The 18,683-nt window shown below is 39.7% G+C and overlaps 1 protein-coding gene across 2 annotated transcripts in view; it reads right to left on the bottom strand.

Annotated features, from left to right (window-relative positions):
- The window catches only part of asic1b (acid-sensing (proton-gated) ion channel 1b), a 171,450-nt gene extending 165,327 nt beyond the window's left edge, over positions 1-6,123 (bottom strand). Inside the window, exons 1-2 of one of the 2 annotated variants that reach the window (XM_061043334.1) lie at positions 6,012-6,123; positions 4,303-4,510 (exon numbers count right to left, since the gene is read on the bottom strand). In XM_061043334.1, coding sequence (XP_060899317.1) covers positions 4,303-4,493 — 191 coding nt within the window. In that variant the 5' untranslated portion in view covers positions 4,494-4,510; positions 6,012-6,123. Of the gene's footprint in view, positions 1-4,302; positions 5,079-6,011 lie in introns of those variants that run through there. The other variant, XM_061043333.1, reaches the window with a different exon arrangement.
- Between the last annotated feature and the right edge of the window lie 12,560 nt (positions 6,124-18,683).

Here is an 18,683-nt window from a genome sequence, read left to right as displayed (position 1 = left end):
CACAGACATGCAAACAAGAGCCACAGAGAGGTGAAAACAACCCAAAATGAATCTCAATTTCATTGAAAAGCACACACACACACACGCAACAAATCGATGAAGCCAATTAAAGTACCGTAATAACTCAGATAATCTTACCAAAAATGGATCCCTTTTGACCTTAAACAACTTGACCTATTGCCAAATTCACTACCAATGTCTCCTCAGCAATAATCTCCTCACAATATCAATGCAACGATGATGTTCGATGATCTGCCCCTTTTCTGTCCTCTCCCATGCACTTTTTTTTTTTTTACAAGCCAATTCCTGAGTAGAACTTGTGAACTTGCCGAGACGGATGACACAGTCAAGGTTATAGAGCATTACATTTTGTGGCACTTTGTAAAACGCTTATGTGAATTTAAAGCATGTTTGCAAGCTCAGGAAACATGTGAAAGCTTAATAACTGTGTAAGCAGAAGACTCGCATCTCTGGCTTTTGTGAACTGATGCGGCACTTTGAGCAACATAACCAACATCTTTTCCAAAATGACCTTTCTTTTGTTAATTATCATGTAATTGCCTTTGCGACATAATAAAAATAAAATTAAGCAATTTACTTGTGATGTTCTGCACTGCTAAGTGTGACTTCAACCTGCAAAATCCAATGAGAAGGTAATTGATTGGGGGGGGGAGGGGTATATGAACTGCTGGAGTGGAGTTAGTTAAACTTCCTCGACGTTCAGCTATAAACTTCACAGCATCTAAGACAGAGTAGCATCACTGCAAGGGCAGACATTGCCTGCTGCTTCCTCCTGAGACAGTGATGGACACAGACTGAAAGCCACATGACACTTAGATTTTCTCCTATACCTATTTCTTGGAAAACTCAGCCTGATATAAAGAGGCTTAGTACTTCAACGTTTGTTCTAAATCGAAGTTTAATTTAAAAGCAGTGTCTATAGAAAACCCAATTAACAAGGTGAAAACATTTCAGTCAGATTCAAGTTGTTCACAGTTCCTTTGTTTTTCCTCTAATGTTCTTATGTGTGATAAGAACATTGGAGGAAAAACAAAACAGTCATTTTCTATTTCTTTGAGACTGAGTAAGACCTGCAAGTAAAGCTTTCCCTGTCGTCTTTCAAAGACATTTTGTTTGGAATATAATTATGCATTCATTATTTTATTAAAGTTAGCTTATAAAGTATTCATTTAAATCTTCAGCTGTTTTCACACATACGCTGTAAAAATTTTCTGGGAAATTGAAGGACAGCCTGACCCTTGAATCTCTTGAAGTTGAAGTTCTTATTCACATATCCCCAACAGAGGGAAATTGTCAGCTGTGTTTCATGAACTGGCGGATCGTAAGTGACAGGTCCTATAAATGTCATCACCCCGGCAAACTTGCAGTGAATTTTCCTGAATATTTCCTGCTGCATTCACACATGTGCTCACTCCAACGTCACGCAGAAATTTTACCAGGGGTCTGGCAGGAATAAATCGGGTTGTCGATGGAAAAGTTGTCCTGTTTACATGTACATGTGGCTCAATTACGGACATTTTCAGGAATATTGTGCTTGTGTGAAAACACAAAAATCAAATAGGACTTAACTGAAAACCATTTGTTTTGCTCTTTCAGCTATGACTCTAGACTATTAAGGCATAGCAGCTATCTCCCTGGGTTTATTTGTTCGCGTCCTTTGATTTGGATTCAGAGAAGGAAGCAAAAGGCCTGCCAGCTTATTTGTTGTAACAGGTAACTGAATCGCAAAATACTTTGCTATCCATATTACTCAAGGTAAACAGTACATACACATTCAATGTTTGCCATTGTTCGCACCTTTTGTTCTAATATTAGAAGTGCAATGCTAAAAGAGCGCTTTGTAGCATTAGCTAGGGCCGTATTATTACAGAACTACAATCCATTTTTGATTGGTTTATGGAATTAAATGGGAAATGTTTTTAATAAATATCCAACCATCATCCAAATTCATATCTGACATCGGAAAAGTTTACAAAAGTGTAAATGAGAAAGTGTAAAATGTATGCTATTTATTTCTATAACTTTTGAGTTGCTTACAAAGTTAGTTTACATTAGGCTCTATAAATTATATCATTATACTGTTGTACTGGATTTAGGTTTCAGGGGCTTCAAGATTAACACTGGACCAATGTCTGAATTGGCAAAAAGTTAGGGGACATCTCCCCCTCAAGGCCAAATGGAACAAGAGGGGGCAAGAAGCAGGGAGAAAGATGAGAGAGTGTTAATCAGCAAGACAACTCTGTAGCCTAACAAACAGCCCTAATTACACAGGGATAAAGACTTGTTCATCACAGAGCTTACGAGACGCAAGTTAATTGCCTCTGCTTGCAGTTCCCTCCCTCCATCTGAAATCAGCTTGCTCCAAAGTCACTTGGAGCAAGTGCCGCTACTTTCATTTTCTGGTTTCCTCTAAGTCTTTGCCCTTATTGTTTTTCAGGTGTGGTTCCCACTTCTTACAGGAATTCTTTCTGAAGCTGTGCTATGATATGAAAAAGAAGGGGAAAAGTTTTGAATGTGTTGAATGTTTACCATTACATCTTGAGAGTACAAACACAAGAGAAACAAATGCACATAGGATGTATGCACACTGCTTGAAATCTATACCCTACAGAGCACTAGAGCTGCAGCCTCAAGCAGTGGAGTCTATTGCTCTCCTTTTGTAAGGTTATCACCGGTGATATGATGCATACATCCAGTAGAGGTCACAGAGCAATGATATTCAGTATGAAAGCAGAGAATTCAATTCATGTCCTTCTAGCATGTACAGCCAAAGTACTCCTTGACTGTGCCTTTGGCCGCGGAGCTGCATGGATCAATATGCTAAATATACTTGTGACTAATGTGTTCAAGGCGGTACTATAGATGTGTTTGTATGTAGTAGATCTGCAGTGAACTGTGCCTGTGTTTGTGTGGGTGATTACGGTGTCATGGAGCGTTATCCTCAGCGCTATGGTAAACGTGATCCGAATAAAATGGGCAGCCAAGAAAAAGTAAAGTAAAGTCAAAAGTTTCAACAGTGAGCTTGTCATGCCTGCCGAAAGTCTAAAATGATCAAAGCACAGCAGAAAGCAACAAGTGTAAAGGGAGGAAACCACAGTTGTGAATCACACAAGCATCCCTTGACAGTTTTCCAACAGTGAGTTTAAAAAAATCTACCCATCTACTTATGCGGAGATATTCAGATCACATGAACTGTAAAATGATGAGGCAGAAAATTGCACCAGGGGCATTTACTCCATCATTTTATATTAACCACTTAGAAACAGCCCATCCATTATCTGTTACCTGGAAGGGGGATTCATATGATCCGCGATAAAACGTGCTCCTTCTCTGTGTCAACACGTTTCAAAAGATTGATGTTAAAGGTATATTTCATGTGGTCGTGTACGGTTTCATAAATACAGTGTCTTATGTGAAGTGTGGATTTCAGCTGACATGAACAGTAATGTCACTGCATTATTAAATAATAAACTGAATAAGAAACAGCTCTCTCTTTACTCCTTTTTTTCTAAAAAACCTAAGGTGGAGGTCAGCAGGGTCAAATACACAGAGAGCCATAAAAAGGTTTTGCATGCTTTGGCCATGTCGTTTATCACGTCCCAGTGGCCTTACAGCAACAACCAGAGGGCCAGGCGTTAAAACATTGCTTTGCACTTCCAAGTGACCCCCCCCCCCCCGACATTTTAGACATTAAAACAGAAATCAAGGCCACTACAACCACAATGATATTTCATAGACGTAAAAGTCCTCAAGAACGGCATAAATTTTAACTGTGAGGCCTAACAAGTAGAGTATTATCTCTACTTTCCCTTTGAGAATATTTAAAGGACGTTGGTGACTTTAGTCTGTTGGTTCAGGGATGAAGTGATTTACTGGCTCTTCATTAATTTTATTGGAAAAGTTAATTGTTCAATTTCCTGATAACTGCAGCAGAATGTGTACCCGCATTAAAAATGTACCGTTTCAGCCAAATGTTTAAATCTTCTGACTGTTATCTCCTGTTGTGCAGTGGACAGAATCAATTCCAGAATAAACAACTACTAAATCCTCACAGATGGGTCTCCCTGAGGCAAAACCTTATCATTCAGAGTGTGTGTGCGTTGAATAATCGTTTGTTTTACGCCAAACAATAGAAAGAAAGAAAAACTCAGTTAAAAGTTAGGTGGAAATCTAAAATCAGTACATGGCTCCTATAAAAACCCCTGGGCATGCTTGCCTCTGGCCAACAGGTATGGACTTTAAAGCACAGGTAAAGTAAGTGGGAATCACACAAACACACACCTGCCGTTGAGCAGGGCAAGGAGCTCCCCAGCGTGGTACAGGTCGTTGCGTGTCACCCGGCTGAAGCGGAAGGAGTTGAGGTTGCAGAAGGTGACTGAGGGGAACACCATCTCAGGGGCCGCCACCTCGTCCAGCTTGGTGACATGCGGGTACTGGAAGTAGAGCTGCACCCTGTCCACGCACACCATCATCAGCACACCCAGGGAACCTAGGAAGAACAAAATCCACAGGCTGCGCTTGATACACATTCGCTCATAAGTGAACATGTGCGAGATGCCGTGCAGCGTGGACCTGCTGGCAAAAACTTCAATGGGTGCCGGCTGCTTGTAGTCTATGTCCTCCGAGTCCGCTTTCAGATCCATTATGTCTCCGTGATGAGTTAAGCTGAATGAAGTGTATCAGGTTGAAAATCTGCCTTTATATACAAGAAGATGTTTTTTTTTTAATTGTAAGGAGGTTGCTGTCTGCAAGTTCACGCCCTTCTACGCATACATTCCTCATGCAGTCTATGTGAGATGTTGCGTCACTGACAGCCGGCTAAACAACCCCGATACACACCGCATTTTAACCAAGATATCCTCAAAATGCCACCGTCCTTACATGTAAAACAGTGAAGAAAGTAAAGATTTTGAAAGCATAAGTTGTACTTCTGCTGGGGGTCACAGTTCCATAATAATAAACAGCCCGGCGTGGAGCGCGCATGGAGAGATGCCAACGCTGTCCTCTCCTCGAAACACTTCTGTATAATGACCGAGTTGACGCTTGGCTTTCTCGTTCAAAACGCACTGAATAGAGGGAAAAGAAATGTGAAGAAGGGAAAAAAAAAAATCCCAGTTCAGAGGAAGAAGAGGACAAATCACATCAACGGGCAAAGCAGCGAAATCAGACAGAGAAAATCAAAGCGGTGTTGTAATCTCTCTCCGAGTGCACGGCAGGCAGAGTGCACCGCCTGTATGGCTCTCCATGCTCATCATATGCAATCCCAGCACGTGCAGAATAACAAACAGCAGCTGATTTCTCGCTCGTTAGCGTTTTAAAAAGCAGTCCTCGGTGTGTCCGTGGGTTTTCTCAGCCGTATAGTAAACAGCTGCATCACAGAGGAGCTGGCTCTGTCAGGTATAGCTGCCTCGGTGCGCCTCTGCTCGCTCGCTCGCTTGTATCCATCCCCTCCTCCGGGCTGCCTCCACACAACAATGCAGGGATAATTACTCCGGCTTCATTTAGATTACAGCTGGTTTATCCTTCAATAAGAGAGTTATGAGAAAATATAATGAGTGCCCGGGCTAAAGAGGTGTATACCACGCGAGATGCTCAGCGTTGTGGATTCAGGGAATCCACCTCAGAGGCGGTCGCGCTTTGCCCGGATCAATTAAATTCGCCCCAAACAGGAGAGAGCAACGATAGGACGGTGTGTTTTACACCGGGTGACGAAGTCCAACGTAGGGGATACTTCGGCAGAGCCCGGACGTTATCCAGAGGTGATCCAGTTTAAGTGTATTCAGCCAACAATTTCAGTTATTGCAATATGACATGATGACTCAAAACCTTCACTACCGTCCAAACACCTTACACCTGAGTGAGACTGGCAGTCCTCCCAGCTAGCACCAACTTTCTTCGACTGGGAGTTTTTAAGTTTTCATTTTAAAGAGCAACATTATGACATAATGTCAACTCATTATCAAAAGGTAAGTTGAATTGAGTTAATATACCTGGTTTATCTGCTAACAAAGCAGGCTAAAGTCAGTGCCAAACCAATTACAATAGTTAAGGTGTCACCAAAAGGAGGCGTTCGCTGACGGTCAGGATAAGTGTGAATCAGGCTTCAGCTACCGGGTGGTATGGTGGCCCTGAAGGGCAAAACAATATAACTTTCCTTAGAGAAACAAAAGTCAATTTAACAACTTTTCACAAAACAAACTTCAAGTGTTCACAGAGGGAAGTTCAACTAACAACATTTACTTATCTTTACACAGTTGCCATTTAATGCATGTATCACTAGGCTACATATACAGGACACCATATGTGCCCAAAAAAATAATGACAGTGTTGTAGCTGCAGGTGTTCACACTTTGAGCTATAATGCCATAAAACATTCAGATGAGGGATGTGTTTACACATTACAGATTGACATAATACCTCCTAAACTTTCATCTAGAATACCGACTGTATTTCATGTACAGTGTTTTTATTTATTGTCATTTCTACTTCTGTTTAATTATCATGTAGCCAAGGAAGGTTAGATGACGTTTTAAAATTTTCTAAAATAGCAGTTATCAAAAATGTGTCTGCCTACACGCGACATGGAGCATTTAAATGAATTTTATTCACTGCTGGTGGTGAACTTTTCAAAAATTGGCTTCTGACTGTTAATGTGTAATTTTCAAATGCGAAAAGTTTAAAAAGCTAGCATCTCAGCAACATACAGGCTTTCTTTTTTGGAAATTCAGAGCAGTAAACACTGTGTCAGTGAAATTACACTTAATCCAGTGAAAATGAAAAAATTGGAGAAGAGTTACAGTTAACTTTTTCCCTAATAGCTTACCAGAAAAGGATACCAACCAAAGAGACCATTGGCTCGCTTGAAGTGGAAGATTCCCATTAGCGTACAGACAAGATAATTTAATAAAGGCCTCCCAGAAGACTACTTTAGCACTCAAAATTAAGAGGGGTAGAGGACCTCATGACGAACTAACAGCTTCCAGGCAGTGTAACTGAAAGACAAAAAATAACCCATAAGAAAATGCACTACTTTGGTGTTAGATGTCAAAAACATCCAATATTTTATATAATATTTAACTAAAGAAATTATTTGATAGAAGAGAAGCAAAGTTTTTAAAATTCACAAAGAAATAATGTTGCAGTATTAGGTTCATAACTTATCAGATGTCTAGTCATCGGTACTGCCGAGAAACATTTGTATGAATAAATATTTTTAATCAAAGACACACCCGTTTATACTGTGGGCAGAAACCAAACACACACTGTAAATCTGTGGGATGAGTTGTACATTTCCTCTGTAAAGCAGTGATTTGTTAAACAAATACAAACAAACATGCATATGAGCAAGCATCAATTCGCAGGCAGTGCACACACATGCAGTACCGCACATACACATTCACCCATGTTTATACATGCGTGCACACACACAAAGTTGTATGTGGTGTCACACAAATCCTCAAACAAATCCATTTTCTCCCTTGACCAATTCTCTGTAGTTGACTGAATGTAACATCCAAATATGTCAGAGTGAGTGAGCGAGCCAAACACAGGCGATAAGGCAGATGTGTCGCAAGACTGCTGGTGCCAAATCTATCATAGGCACCGTATTGCCAAGAGGCGAGGGGAGCTCACCCATGAAATTGTTCATAATTCGTCCATAATTGCCATTTGCCATAGTATTGACTGTGACAATGTGGCATCTCATATTGATCAGCAGTTCTGGGAAGATGAGCCATGCCTCTGTTACAGTGAGATGATGTGAATTCTGGGTAGTCATTGCGCACCAGTGACACACATGGGTTTGATATTACAGTGGATATTAAATTACTGAAGAACACGTTGAAAGCAGATGCTGGGATTGAAGTAAACCCAAATTTAGCTTTTACCATGGTCATCTGTTGCTACAGTGATGCAGTAGTATCTTACCCAGAGGATACTTTGAACCATTTACATGATACTACTGAAGAATATGAAAGAGTAATTCTCCTCCAAGGTAACTTGGTTAATAGAACTCTCTGACAAAGTTGTTTTTTAGGGCAACTTTCTTAGGGAGCTCTTTGGTTCAGCTCTGCCGAAATTTCCTGCAGTCTCAGGCCTGCTGGTGAGAGAGACAGACACTTTATTTTATAAAGAAAATCTTGAAAGCTAACAAGTTGAAAAGATAATCTCATTTATTAGCAGCAATTCAGAAGTGGAACTAGCCACCATTGCCAAACTGGTTATAAGGTCTAACATTACCCCAACAAAGTCGGCTTTAGTGGAGTTGAAATGATGCCATAAAAGGGTTGTTTAAATAAGAAGTTTGTTTTAAAGCAGGACTAATGTCTTTTTAATGCACTTGGACATAGAATTTAAAATAAAAAAGTAGTCACTGGGCCTTTTAATGCAAGTGAAGTGTTGTGAGATAAAAGGGGGGGGGGGGGGGGGGGGGGGGGGGGGGGGGGTTCACCAAGCAGAAAGCAGTAAGAAGGGCTGGGAACAAAGGAAAACAAAATGCATTAACGACAGCCAGCCCTCAGTGTAGACCTCGACACAAATATAAAAGCATATTAAAAATGCTAAGGCTGTGTGTTCCATATGGTAGTTTTTTTTGTTCAGTGCAGCAATTGATTTTTCTTGTGTCTTCTGTATAAGCAATGACGTCAGCAATGGTGCAACAGCTTTTGTAAGGACTGCATTTTTTTTAAAGGTCTTTTGTCAATGACTGCTCTTCATTTCTGAAAAATTAGCGGATTTTGAGAGTGAAAACTAAAATGACAAGATAAACAAGACAGCCCCCTTTTTTTTTTAGCATTGTTCTAAACTTTTACTCCTAATGGTTGTCTCTTAACAGTATAACTCAGCAACTATACCCCGAGCCCAAGAATGTAAGGAATTCACGTTTTAATTGCCTCTACCGTAAGCTGCAAATATTAGCCCACCTGGCTAATTAGCTTACTATATATAGAGTATGAATTATAACTAATACAACTAAAGATAGTGAAATAATAAAGCAACAATCTAATCCATGTATTATTTTTTCTCTTATATCTTCTGATTCCTTATGTTGCTTTTCAACTCAGCTAATGGGCTAATTGACAAGCAATATGTTTCAGCAAACAAAATAATTGTTGCCAGCAAAATAATTGGGATAAATAAAATATGTGTGATTCCTAATAAAAAAAGCTGAGCAGTTCTAAAAATCGTACCTCCTTTAAATAACCTTTGGACTAGCCATCTGGGTTTAGACTGATTTGAAAAATACTTCCATTAATTGGAAAGAGCAAGTGATCAAACGAAATACAAGGTTCATATTTGAGGGCATAGTAACAGGCCTCTTTTATAGACCCAGCCCACACCTTCCCACAGATGCCACCTATTAGTCATCAGTGAGCTGCTCCTTGAACACATGACATAAACACACATGTAAGCAATAAGCCTACAATACCAAAACACAGAATAACTGCAACTATCATTTACATGACATAACAGAACTGGTTCATGTAAGACCATTCAGGAGAGGTTTGTCAACAAAACAGTTTGTGTGGTTGGGTTTACTTTAATATTTAAAATGTTTGACACTGTTAGTGAAAGCAGTCTTTCACACAGATTATTCAACCCCTCCTCATTCATTTTCTTTCATCCCCCCCTCTGTCTCTTGTGTCCTCCTTTCCTTTCAGCTCCCTCCATGCTGATTGGCTTTTAAGGCTACGTGCTGTGCCAACCAACTCAGTGGGAACTGGCAGTGAATATGAATACACTCTGGGGTCCCATTGATAAGTCTCTTTACTTATCATTGGCACAAGCAGGACACAAAGGGAGCAAGAGGCTCTTGACCCTGATGATTTGAGTCTGTTTCCAGCCCACACCTAGAACCTTCCTCCAAGCAACTGTTGCCTTGGCGCCGGTCCAGAGAGGGACATCTTCAGAAGGTGACGGACAAGGTCTTCATAGACAGATGGCCGTTAGATCTAATAATGAGTATCTGCAGATTCAAACCCAGATAAATGCGTACTACCCTAGAGAGAGAGCAATGATCATTATCACTCAAGGGCGCCTTTATAGGCAGCAGGGGAATCCATCACCGGAAAGCTTCGATACCCACAATTGCAACAGCTCTTTGGGATGCAGTTCACCAAGAAACCTTCTCTTTCAAGTAATCTTACACTGAATCATGTGTGACTGTAAACGGGTAATGTCTCTCTTCCTCCCTAGCCTTCCCCTGTTATTATGTTCCTTCTAATATTAGCAAACCATACAAAGCTTTTGCTTCTGCCAAATGTTAACATGCCTCCATATACCAGTGTTTCATTTAAGCAATCAACCATTTTCATACAGCAGTCATTTTTCTTTTACAACATCTCTCTCTCTCTCTCTCTCGGGCAGACTCTTAAAAAGTTGTACATTTGTGTTCCCGGTTACAGGTTTTATGAATAATGTACATCTGACCATTTTTTCCATTCACTGCTTCGAGAATGAATGAGAAAGTGAAAAGACAGATGATAATTAGTATATTGGACCTGTCTTCAATTTAAAACAACATATTTGATGTAAGCTTTCATGAGAAAACAGCTAATGTTAGCATTCAAAACTTCCTAGCTAACATTAGAATAGCAAAGATATGAATTTCACACTGTCAGTATGCTAGGGATTTTCACTATTCCTTTTGTGTTGTGTAATAGCCTACTAAACAGTATAATAAGCTTTCAGACTCTGTAGTCCTAACTGAATGCTAACGTTAGCTGTCATTTGACTGTTCCTGGGTTAATAAATGTATTTTATTTACTTTCTGGAATTATTTCGGGATATGTAGGCTATTATACTACTATTTATACTATATATCTTTTTTTTTAGTTGTGAATCAATCTAGAAATGGTACAAATTTTAACAATTGTCTAAATATATGAGTAACAATCAGGAACACAGCATAGGTTAATGCTTCTCTGCTTACTGTACCGTACATTTCATGATGTCTGTGCTCAGTAGGAAGCATGCTATGCTGATGCTAAGCACTAATATTTGCTATTGTCTGATCTTTCCTGCGTTAACAATTATGTTGTTTTAACTCAAGGTCTCCGTCTTATTTCAGTCACTAATCTAAATGATCTGTAAGCAGTGAGAATATGAGGAAAGTCAGATAAATGTGTAGGATTCAAAATCCTCAGTTGGCTCTCCTCTCTTCCTTTGATGTTTGACATGGGCTTTAGTAGTAATTTTAAGCTATTGCTAAAAGGTCTAGCCATTATAGCCAAATAGCAGTGTCTGGCTGGTGCAGATGGAGTAATGTAATGTGTGGTTGAGGAGGTAGTGTCACCTTACCACTGCTATTTATTTCTCTCTTAGAGTGGTTGACCGAACATGGGTAATTCATCTGTGTCTCTGATTCAATACAGCATCAGGCCTCACTGCTGCAAGACTGATGATCCGTCCATGGAACAAAAGTTTAAAAATCACCATCCACTAACTTTGTGCGCTTACAGCCTGGGGCTTAATCCAAGGTGAGTGTTGTGAGTCATTTGGAGAGCTTGTAATGTCAGACCTTTACACTAATTTTACATTTACTGTTTTGACATTTTAACAAATGGCGACACCAGGCAAAACCAGTCAATGTACTTCTATTTTGGCCTGCAGGCAGATCCACTGTTACTGCTGACGTCTGGAACAGCACAACTAAATTGACATCTTGTGTTTTTGTATAGGTAGGCTAATGATCATGCTACTTCTTGATATCTTTGTGAGCAAAACATGGCGCTTAAAAGAGCTAATTTCTGCGGTAGAGTTTTGAGTGATTGGCTATTGTCCACAGCTGAAGCCTCATTATGGGACAAGACGGTAGCTCCACCTCAGTCTTCCAGTCTCATAAGAAGTGCAAAAGAAAATTTGAATTAGCCTTAAGGAGGATTTAATCCCAATGACTTCTTTTCATTCACAACTAATTAAATATTCACATGCAGGCTTTCACTCTAGCCCCCCACACCCGCCCTTTGTCTTGGTCTCTTATTTCTTTGGTGGTCTGCTGCACAGTATTTGCCTGTTCTTGAATTGTATTGTGCCAGTGCATGTATGAGATATGGGCTTAGCAAAAATGGGCACCTAGTCCATAATATGACATGAAAGGAATTAGTTTTCATTGAAGAGATAATTGAAAATTAAATCGCCTGCAATTACTTTTAATAACTGACCATGAAGACTGCTTATAGGCTTGTGAACTGTGAGCAAGTTCTCAATGACTTAAAAGTGCACATGTTAAGAACCATTTTCAATAAAAAAATCATTTTTTTTAATTTGGTTTTTGCTCTGGCAATTTCAGAGAGACATATGGAATGTTCTTGATATAGACATCCTGTGATTTCCTTTCTTATGATTTACCAAGAAGCAGGCTGGCCACATGGGGCCCAATCAATAGCTTTAACTCATACTGTTAGCTCTGTAGTGCAGAGTGAAATACAGAGGCAAGAGCTGAGTAAAGCCCCCTTCCTCTCCTAAGAATGGTTAGCCACCTTTTTTTTTGTGAAATCAAATGAAATATCTGAGTGTACTAGCCAAAGAGACCGGTATAAGAAATAATTTGCATCCTGCACCAACATGAAAATGTGACAGTGCAGGAACATACAATAGAGATGAACATACAATAAGTTAACAGAACGGGAGGCCGTCTACGTGCACAATTCTGACTTAATTTCAAAATTACTGAGCTCAAAGTTAATTTTCTCCTCTCTAACTTCCGTTAACAGTCATGCATGAAAGTATTATTTCACAGACCAATGGAGCTCTAAGATTGCTCTCTCTGTCTCTGTATTTCCAATTGTCAGAGGTACGAGGTGATTGACAGAATACACAAAAGGTTTGGAAATCAAGGGTTTTCTAACTGTGTTGTTAAACTCACATTTTCTTCAGACATCAAACAGCTTAATTTTCTCACATGAATTCCTCACTGTATCATATCTGACTTTTCTGTTACCCTCGAGGGTTTATCATATGGTAGAAAAGATCATTAATAGTGTGAAATAACTGAACAATTCATGCTGCAACAAATTCAACTTCAAATTAACAAGTTGCTGTAATCACAGCTCGCATACTCAAACTGTAGTGCTGTCTCTGTTTTACTGTGCTAATTGACATATAGCTATTTCCCCTTTTTTCCTCAGGGAATATTTATGATGACAGCTAGCGACAAGTATAAATGTGTGGTGCTATAAAACCTGCTACACAAAACACCTGCACACAAGCTCTCCGTATGTGCTTTCTTTTAAATTAGATTATTGTGTAAAACTGATATTACTGATGCTATTTATTGGCTGTAACTATATCACATTCTAAATCTTTTTATCTGTTTATGTGTGTAGGTTGGGTAAATATAGTTTTTTTGTTAGGGGGTGGGGGCAACTTTGTCCTGTTCTTTACTGACTGAATCACTTCCTAAATGTAATATCAACAATTAAAGCTAATTTAATCTGTTTATGTCTCGTTGGTTTGATAAGTGTCTGGTTTTTGGAGCATTTTGGTTTTAATTGGAAAGCTTGAAAATGAAGGTGCACACTGGAAATGGGTGGAAAGAGGGGTAAGACGCACACAAAGTCAATGGTTTAAAGTGAACGGGCTATGTTGGAGTAATTTGGCATGAGCTGTAACCAATATTAAGGCCCTCCAGTTGGGAATATTAATGAGCATTTCCAGTTAAAGTGTGAATATCTGCTCCCAAAGGCCCTCTAATGGCCCAACCACTATCCCACACCGTGTGACGAGGATGAAGCATCATGGTGTGCCAGTTTTTAATCACCTTCCTCTTCCCTCTATCACACAGCGAGTAAAGCTTGGAGCAGCAGACTTCTTTTCCACTCCAGTAGACCCCATCACTGCTGCAACTGAGGGGCCAGGACCCAGCAGCAAGGCTGCAGCAGTGATGGAGTCTATAGTGGACCCGCCAGCACGGCTGCAGCTGAGACCAGGGCAGAGGGGGAACAGCGGCGAGGGAACGGGCGAGCAGACAGAGGTGAAAGAAGAAGCAGCAGCAGCCGCCGCAGGAGGACGGAGATGGATGAACAGTCCTCCTCAGGATCAATCGGGTACTCGTAGCCACAGCAGATCATCTTTCTCCAGCAGCACGTAAGTTATCGTGCTGCAACACTGCCTCGTCCCTTCCCCCTCTAAACCACATCACCCCCACACTCTATAAGGCACCTCATTGGCACGTATAGGAAGAGCGACAGAAAGAAAAGTGAAAAAGGAAACATGAGAGTGAAAGTGAGAGTGAGCTGGAGAGGAGGGCTACACGCAGAGGGTGAGTGGGGGTGTGGACGCATGTATTGATTGTTTTCACTGTGGTATAATTGCAATTAAATGTTGCAAACAGGCCAGTGGATCAGTTTCTCTGCTGTCACCCAGCAGGACGCATGGCAGCACTGATACGTCTACATACACATTTTCCTCAGCCAGCAGGGAAAAGTGCAAATACACTGCCGGCCCCTGTAGACAATGGGGATCTGTGCCATGTTGTGCAGTAATTCAGCCCTGCAATTCTCTTCCACATAATGTATAAAAAGTTATTGAGTGGAAAATAAAACCACTGCCACAAACAGATGCAAGGTGATTTGCCCGTGTTAACTAATAGTCACACAGTGAAGTCAGGGAGCGATCAGGAAAGTGCATTGCAATGACTCTGCTTCTCCTCTTCACCTCCTAATGTCCTTTTTATCCTTATTTGGGTGTCCTTTGTATTGATGCTGTATTTGTTGAAGGCTGCAACCTCCTCTCATATTGTCCGCGTGGTTTCGTTTGGTGAACCTCACAAATGATGATCAAGAAATAGAAAAAGCTGTGAACAAAGAGGCTTTTGTTAGATCTTTGAGTCTCTGTGGTTTTCTTTTCTCTTTGGCAGTTGCAGCCCATGGAGAAAGACAGCAACAAAACAGATTTCTTTTGTTTAGGTTGGAACGAATAATATCAAAAGCCTTATGAGAAACAGCTGGCTCCATGACAATGTCCATTGTCCAGTTGAACTTAGGCCACTGTTTGAAGAAGCAAAGTTTATATTGACTCAGATACAAAAATTTCAAAAAGATGAAAGCTGCATTCATAAAGGTCTTTGTATGCTCAGTTGTTCAAATGACTGCTTGCAACTAGATCGGGGTGTTTCTAAGAGATGAAACCACAGATATTTACCACCGGACACTGACGCTCAACTCTTCATCCTCAGTTCATTGCTTTGATCCTGACTAGCCTAGTAGAGCTAGCCTCAGCTCTGAGGAGTTGATGACATGACACCAAAATCCATGTGATTGTAGGAACAGTTTTTCCACAAGTTTGCCAGTTGGACAAAGCCTTGTGAAGATTTGGGACCCTCTTACTCTTTGTGCCATAAAAGATTTGAAGTTTTAAACTCAGCAAACACTGGAGGCATGTAAAACATATCGTAGCCCTCTTTTATTTTTTTAAGATTTATTTTTGGGCTTTTTATGGAGCGATAGGACAGTGAATAGAGTTGTAAATCAGGGAGAGAGAGAGTGGGGAATGACATGCAGGAAGGAGCCACAGGTGGGACTCGAACGTGGGCCGCCCACCTGGAAGACCATAGCCTCCACACATGGGGTGAGCGCACTAACCGCTGTGCTCTTAATGATTAGCTGAAGCACCACTTCACTGATATTAAAAGTTTTAGTCACAGATTTGAGAAATGAAAGTCAGAGTTTGTGCATCGTGTATTTATATGTGCAAACCTTTGTTCAGATTTAAGACTACAGTTAATAGAAAGTATTTGTGATATTTTACAGTATAAATTTAACATTTTGTCATATAGTCTTGATATTAAATAATTTTGCTGGCACAAAACATTACTCAACCGTACTTCCTGGAGTAGTTGTATAAGAGCTTATGTGTGCCGATGTTTTTTAACAACATGGTTAACCATTCGATAGTTCATTGTTATGATCTAATGCTTCAGAGACTTACAGTCCTCAAATTAGGTGATTACTTTCATTATTTTATTACTTGGTAATAGTTGGAACTGTTATATTGTGATCCTTCTTTCATGCTTCTTGCTTAGTATTGTAGTAAGTCCTACTTACCTGTTTCAGAAGCATGCTGATAACTCATTTTAGTTGTTTTACTCTCTTAACTGCTAAACTAAATGGAGCGCTCTCAAAGGGCTTGTGACGTTTGAAGCTAAATCAGTCACATGAATTTCTATATTTCTAGTTCAGCTCTGACTCCTTCCATTGAAACAGTGCACTTCACCAGGGTGAAACATGCTTTCGGAGCGTCAGCCCCCCTTTATTAATATGTGAGACATTTGTAAACAGCTTGTTCTGCTGCCCCCAAGTGGCCAAAAAAATCTGTTAACGTTGATTAAAATGAGACTCCACGCAGCAAGTCTGCAGTTGTCATGATTAAAGCGCCATATAGCAGCAGATGACAGGATATGCTGAAATTAATGTCTGGTAATTCACAGCAATGTTGTTTTCTGACTCTAATGGGAATTTAAATCGTTTAGCTCCACTCTCTGACAACAGTTTGAGCTTAACAAATAGTGTCACATTGACATAATCAACAGTTACTCTGTGATAACCCCGCCCGACTTTTCTATCAAGAACCCAATCAGTGCATCCCATTAATTTTTTTTCGGAACCTCAATTTCCTCCCCTCATTCGTGAGACATCTTTATGGGAACCAAATCGACTATTCATTAACGAGGGGAAGCTGTATCAAGAGCAAACATCTTTAATTAACACATCCCGAACACTTCCTGTCTTTGATCTCCCCATTTGATTTATGCCTCTGTGAGAAAACGTTGGTGTGGTGGAGGGGTGCACGAGGAGTTTGGAGGGGACTAGGACGTCTGTGAGAAAACACAAAAACGAGGGGCCCCTGTTGATCAACGAGTCTTACAGCATTAGGACCTTTTCCATGTGTGTCATGGGGCAAGCTCAATTACCAGCCAGCGTGGTTATCTTTTTAATAGCCTGATAAGCAATAATCCTAAATCCACAGTTTTAATGACTTTCTGTCTAATTAAAGCCAGTTTAATAAAAGACAGGCACATCAGAGGCCTTACTATTGTTTGGAAATCTATTGTTGGAAATATCAGCGTGACCAGCTAAGAACAAGAAAATGGCCTTTTTCAAGTATTAATGAATATATTTTACTAAGAGACTTATTGTGCAGTAATCATCAAGTAGTGCATCTGTGATGTAGCTGTTCAATGTCAGAGAGGTCAGAGAGACGCAGAGGAGAGAAAGCCTCCTTAGCTCAGTTCTCACACCGGATTGAAGTATTTTAGTTGGGAACGCTGATTTTGACTTTGCCTTGAAATGTTTTTTTTTTTAAAAGCTTAATTTATAGACCAAAATCCAAATTTAAAATTGAACTAAATGTTTGGGCCTAGCAAAGAAAACCCCATGCTGAATGTCTTCTGTTTTCTGTGAAATACAGCTGAAATGCCTTTTGAATGTGCGTGTCCCTACATGGCACAAGTCTGTGTGATTTTTAGTCTTTAGCCCCATCTAGTGTTGGACTGTGATCTTGTGGTATGTGCAGTCAAAAGTACTCTGTCTTTTCTCGTAATTAAACTATACTTTAATGCTACAAAGAATGAATGAAATCAACTCAGTGTTTAGCTTCTTGAAATAAAAAAAAGAGCTGCATAAAGAGTGCCACTGATTTGATATAATTTCATACTTTCTTGGACAACAATTTGAGCCCAACGTTTTCTTTACATTTATCAACTTAAAATACAAACAGAATAACTGGTGTTTATGACTGTAAATTATGAATGTATTTAAGTTTGCATAATGTGCAAATCTTCATGGTCAGATTAAGAATGAATTATGTTTTCTTTATTACTTGTTGAGAGCAGCATTTTAATTTAAAAGTTTAAATATAAAAAAGTTTTAGTCTATTTATTGAAGTTTATTTTGAGTGAAGATGCGTCATTAACCAAAAGAAACATGTACTGCACAGTTAAAAAGACTATTTATATAAATATATATTTAAGTGCTTTTTCTTTGTTGTCTCTACGACAGATTGTAGTAAGATATATTGTAAATTTGTTAATTCTACATTGTCAGTTTGCTTGAAATGTGGACTTCTTTGTCTCTATTTGGTTTTAGGAAACCACTTGGATTAAAGATACCAAGAAACCTATTTTCCCAAACTTACTCCATAATTTATGCTGCTTCAAATGGAAACACAATGTTTATGTGATGTTAATATTCACAAGAACTTGCACTTTATTGCATGAGACAATTTATTTTGAGGTTGTTTTTTGGGGGGGAGGAACAGCAAAAATTATTATTTTTTTATTTTGAATACATTGGAAAACCATTTCTGAAGCCTTGGTTGAGAATAAAGGTAGAAATCCTTCTCTTTAAAGACTAAATGGTGAGAGTTGTCTTGCTACTAAATGGTTAATGCAGTCAGAAAGTCAACATTACACTCATCTCCCCAAGCCACATTTCGGTCAAGTATTTTTTTCAATCAGTGCTCTCACAAAATAGATGTGATGGGCTTTATAAAACCTGATATAAATACGTAATTACCACTCCAGTCCATTGAATCTCTGTGACTCATGACACCCAGTGATCTCTCAGTCTACTGTGCGTGTCTTTTCCACTGGTCAAAGCAGGAGGTGTGTGCCTAGAGACTGATAACACTGTGTGAGACAGACCGCAGGTGCATACTTGGCTTCT

Source organism: Labrus mixtus, chromosome 7 (assembly GCF_963584025.1).
Source record: "Labrus mixtus chromosome 7, fLabMix1.1, whole genome shotgun sequence".
Classification (NCBI taxonomy): Eukaryota; Metazoa; Chordata; class Actinopteri; order Labriformes; family Labridae; genus Labrus; species Labrus mixtus.
Note: the sequence above shows the minus strand (reverse complement) of the source record. Positions and strands in the feature narration are given on the sequence as shown.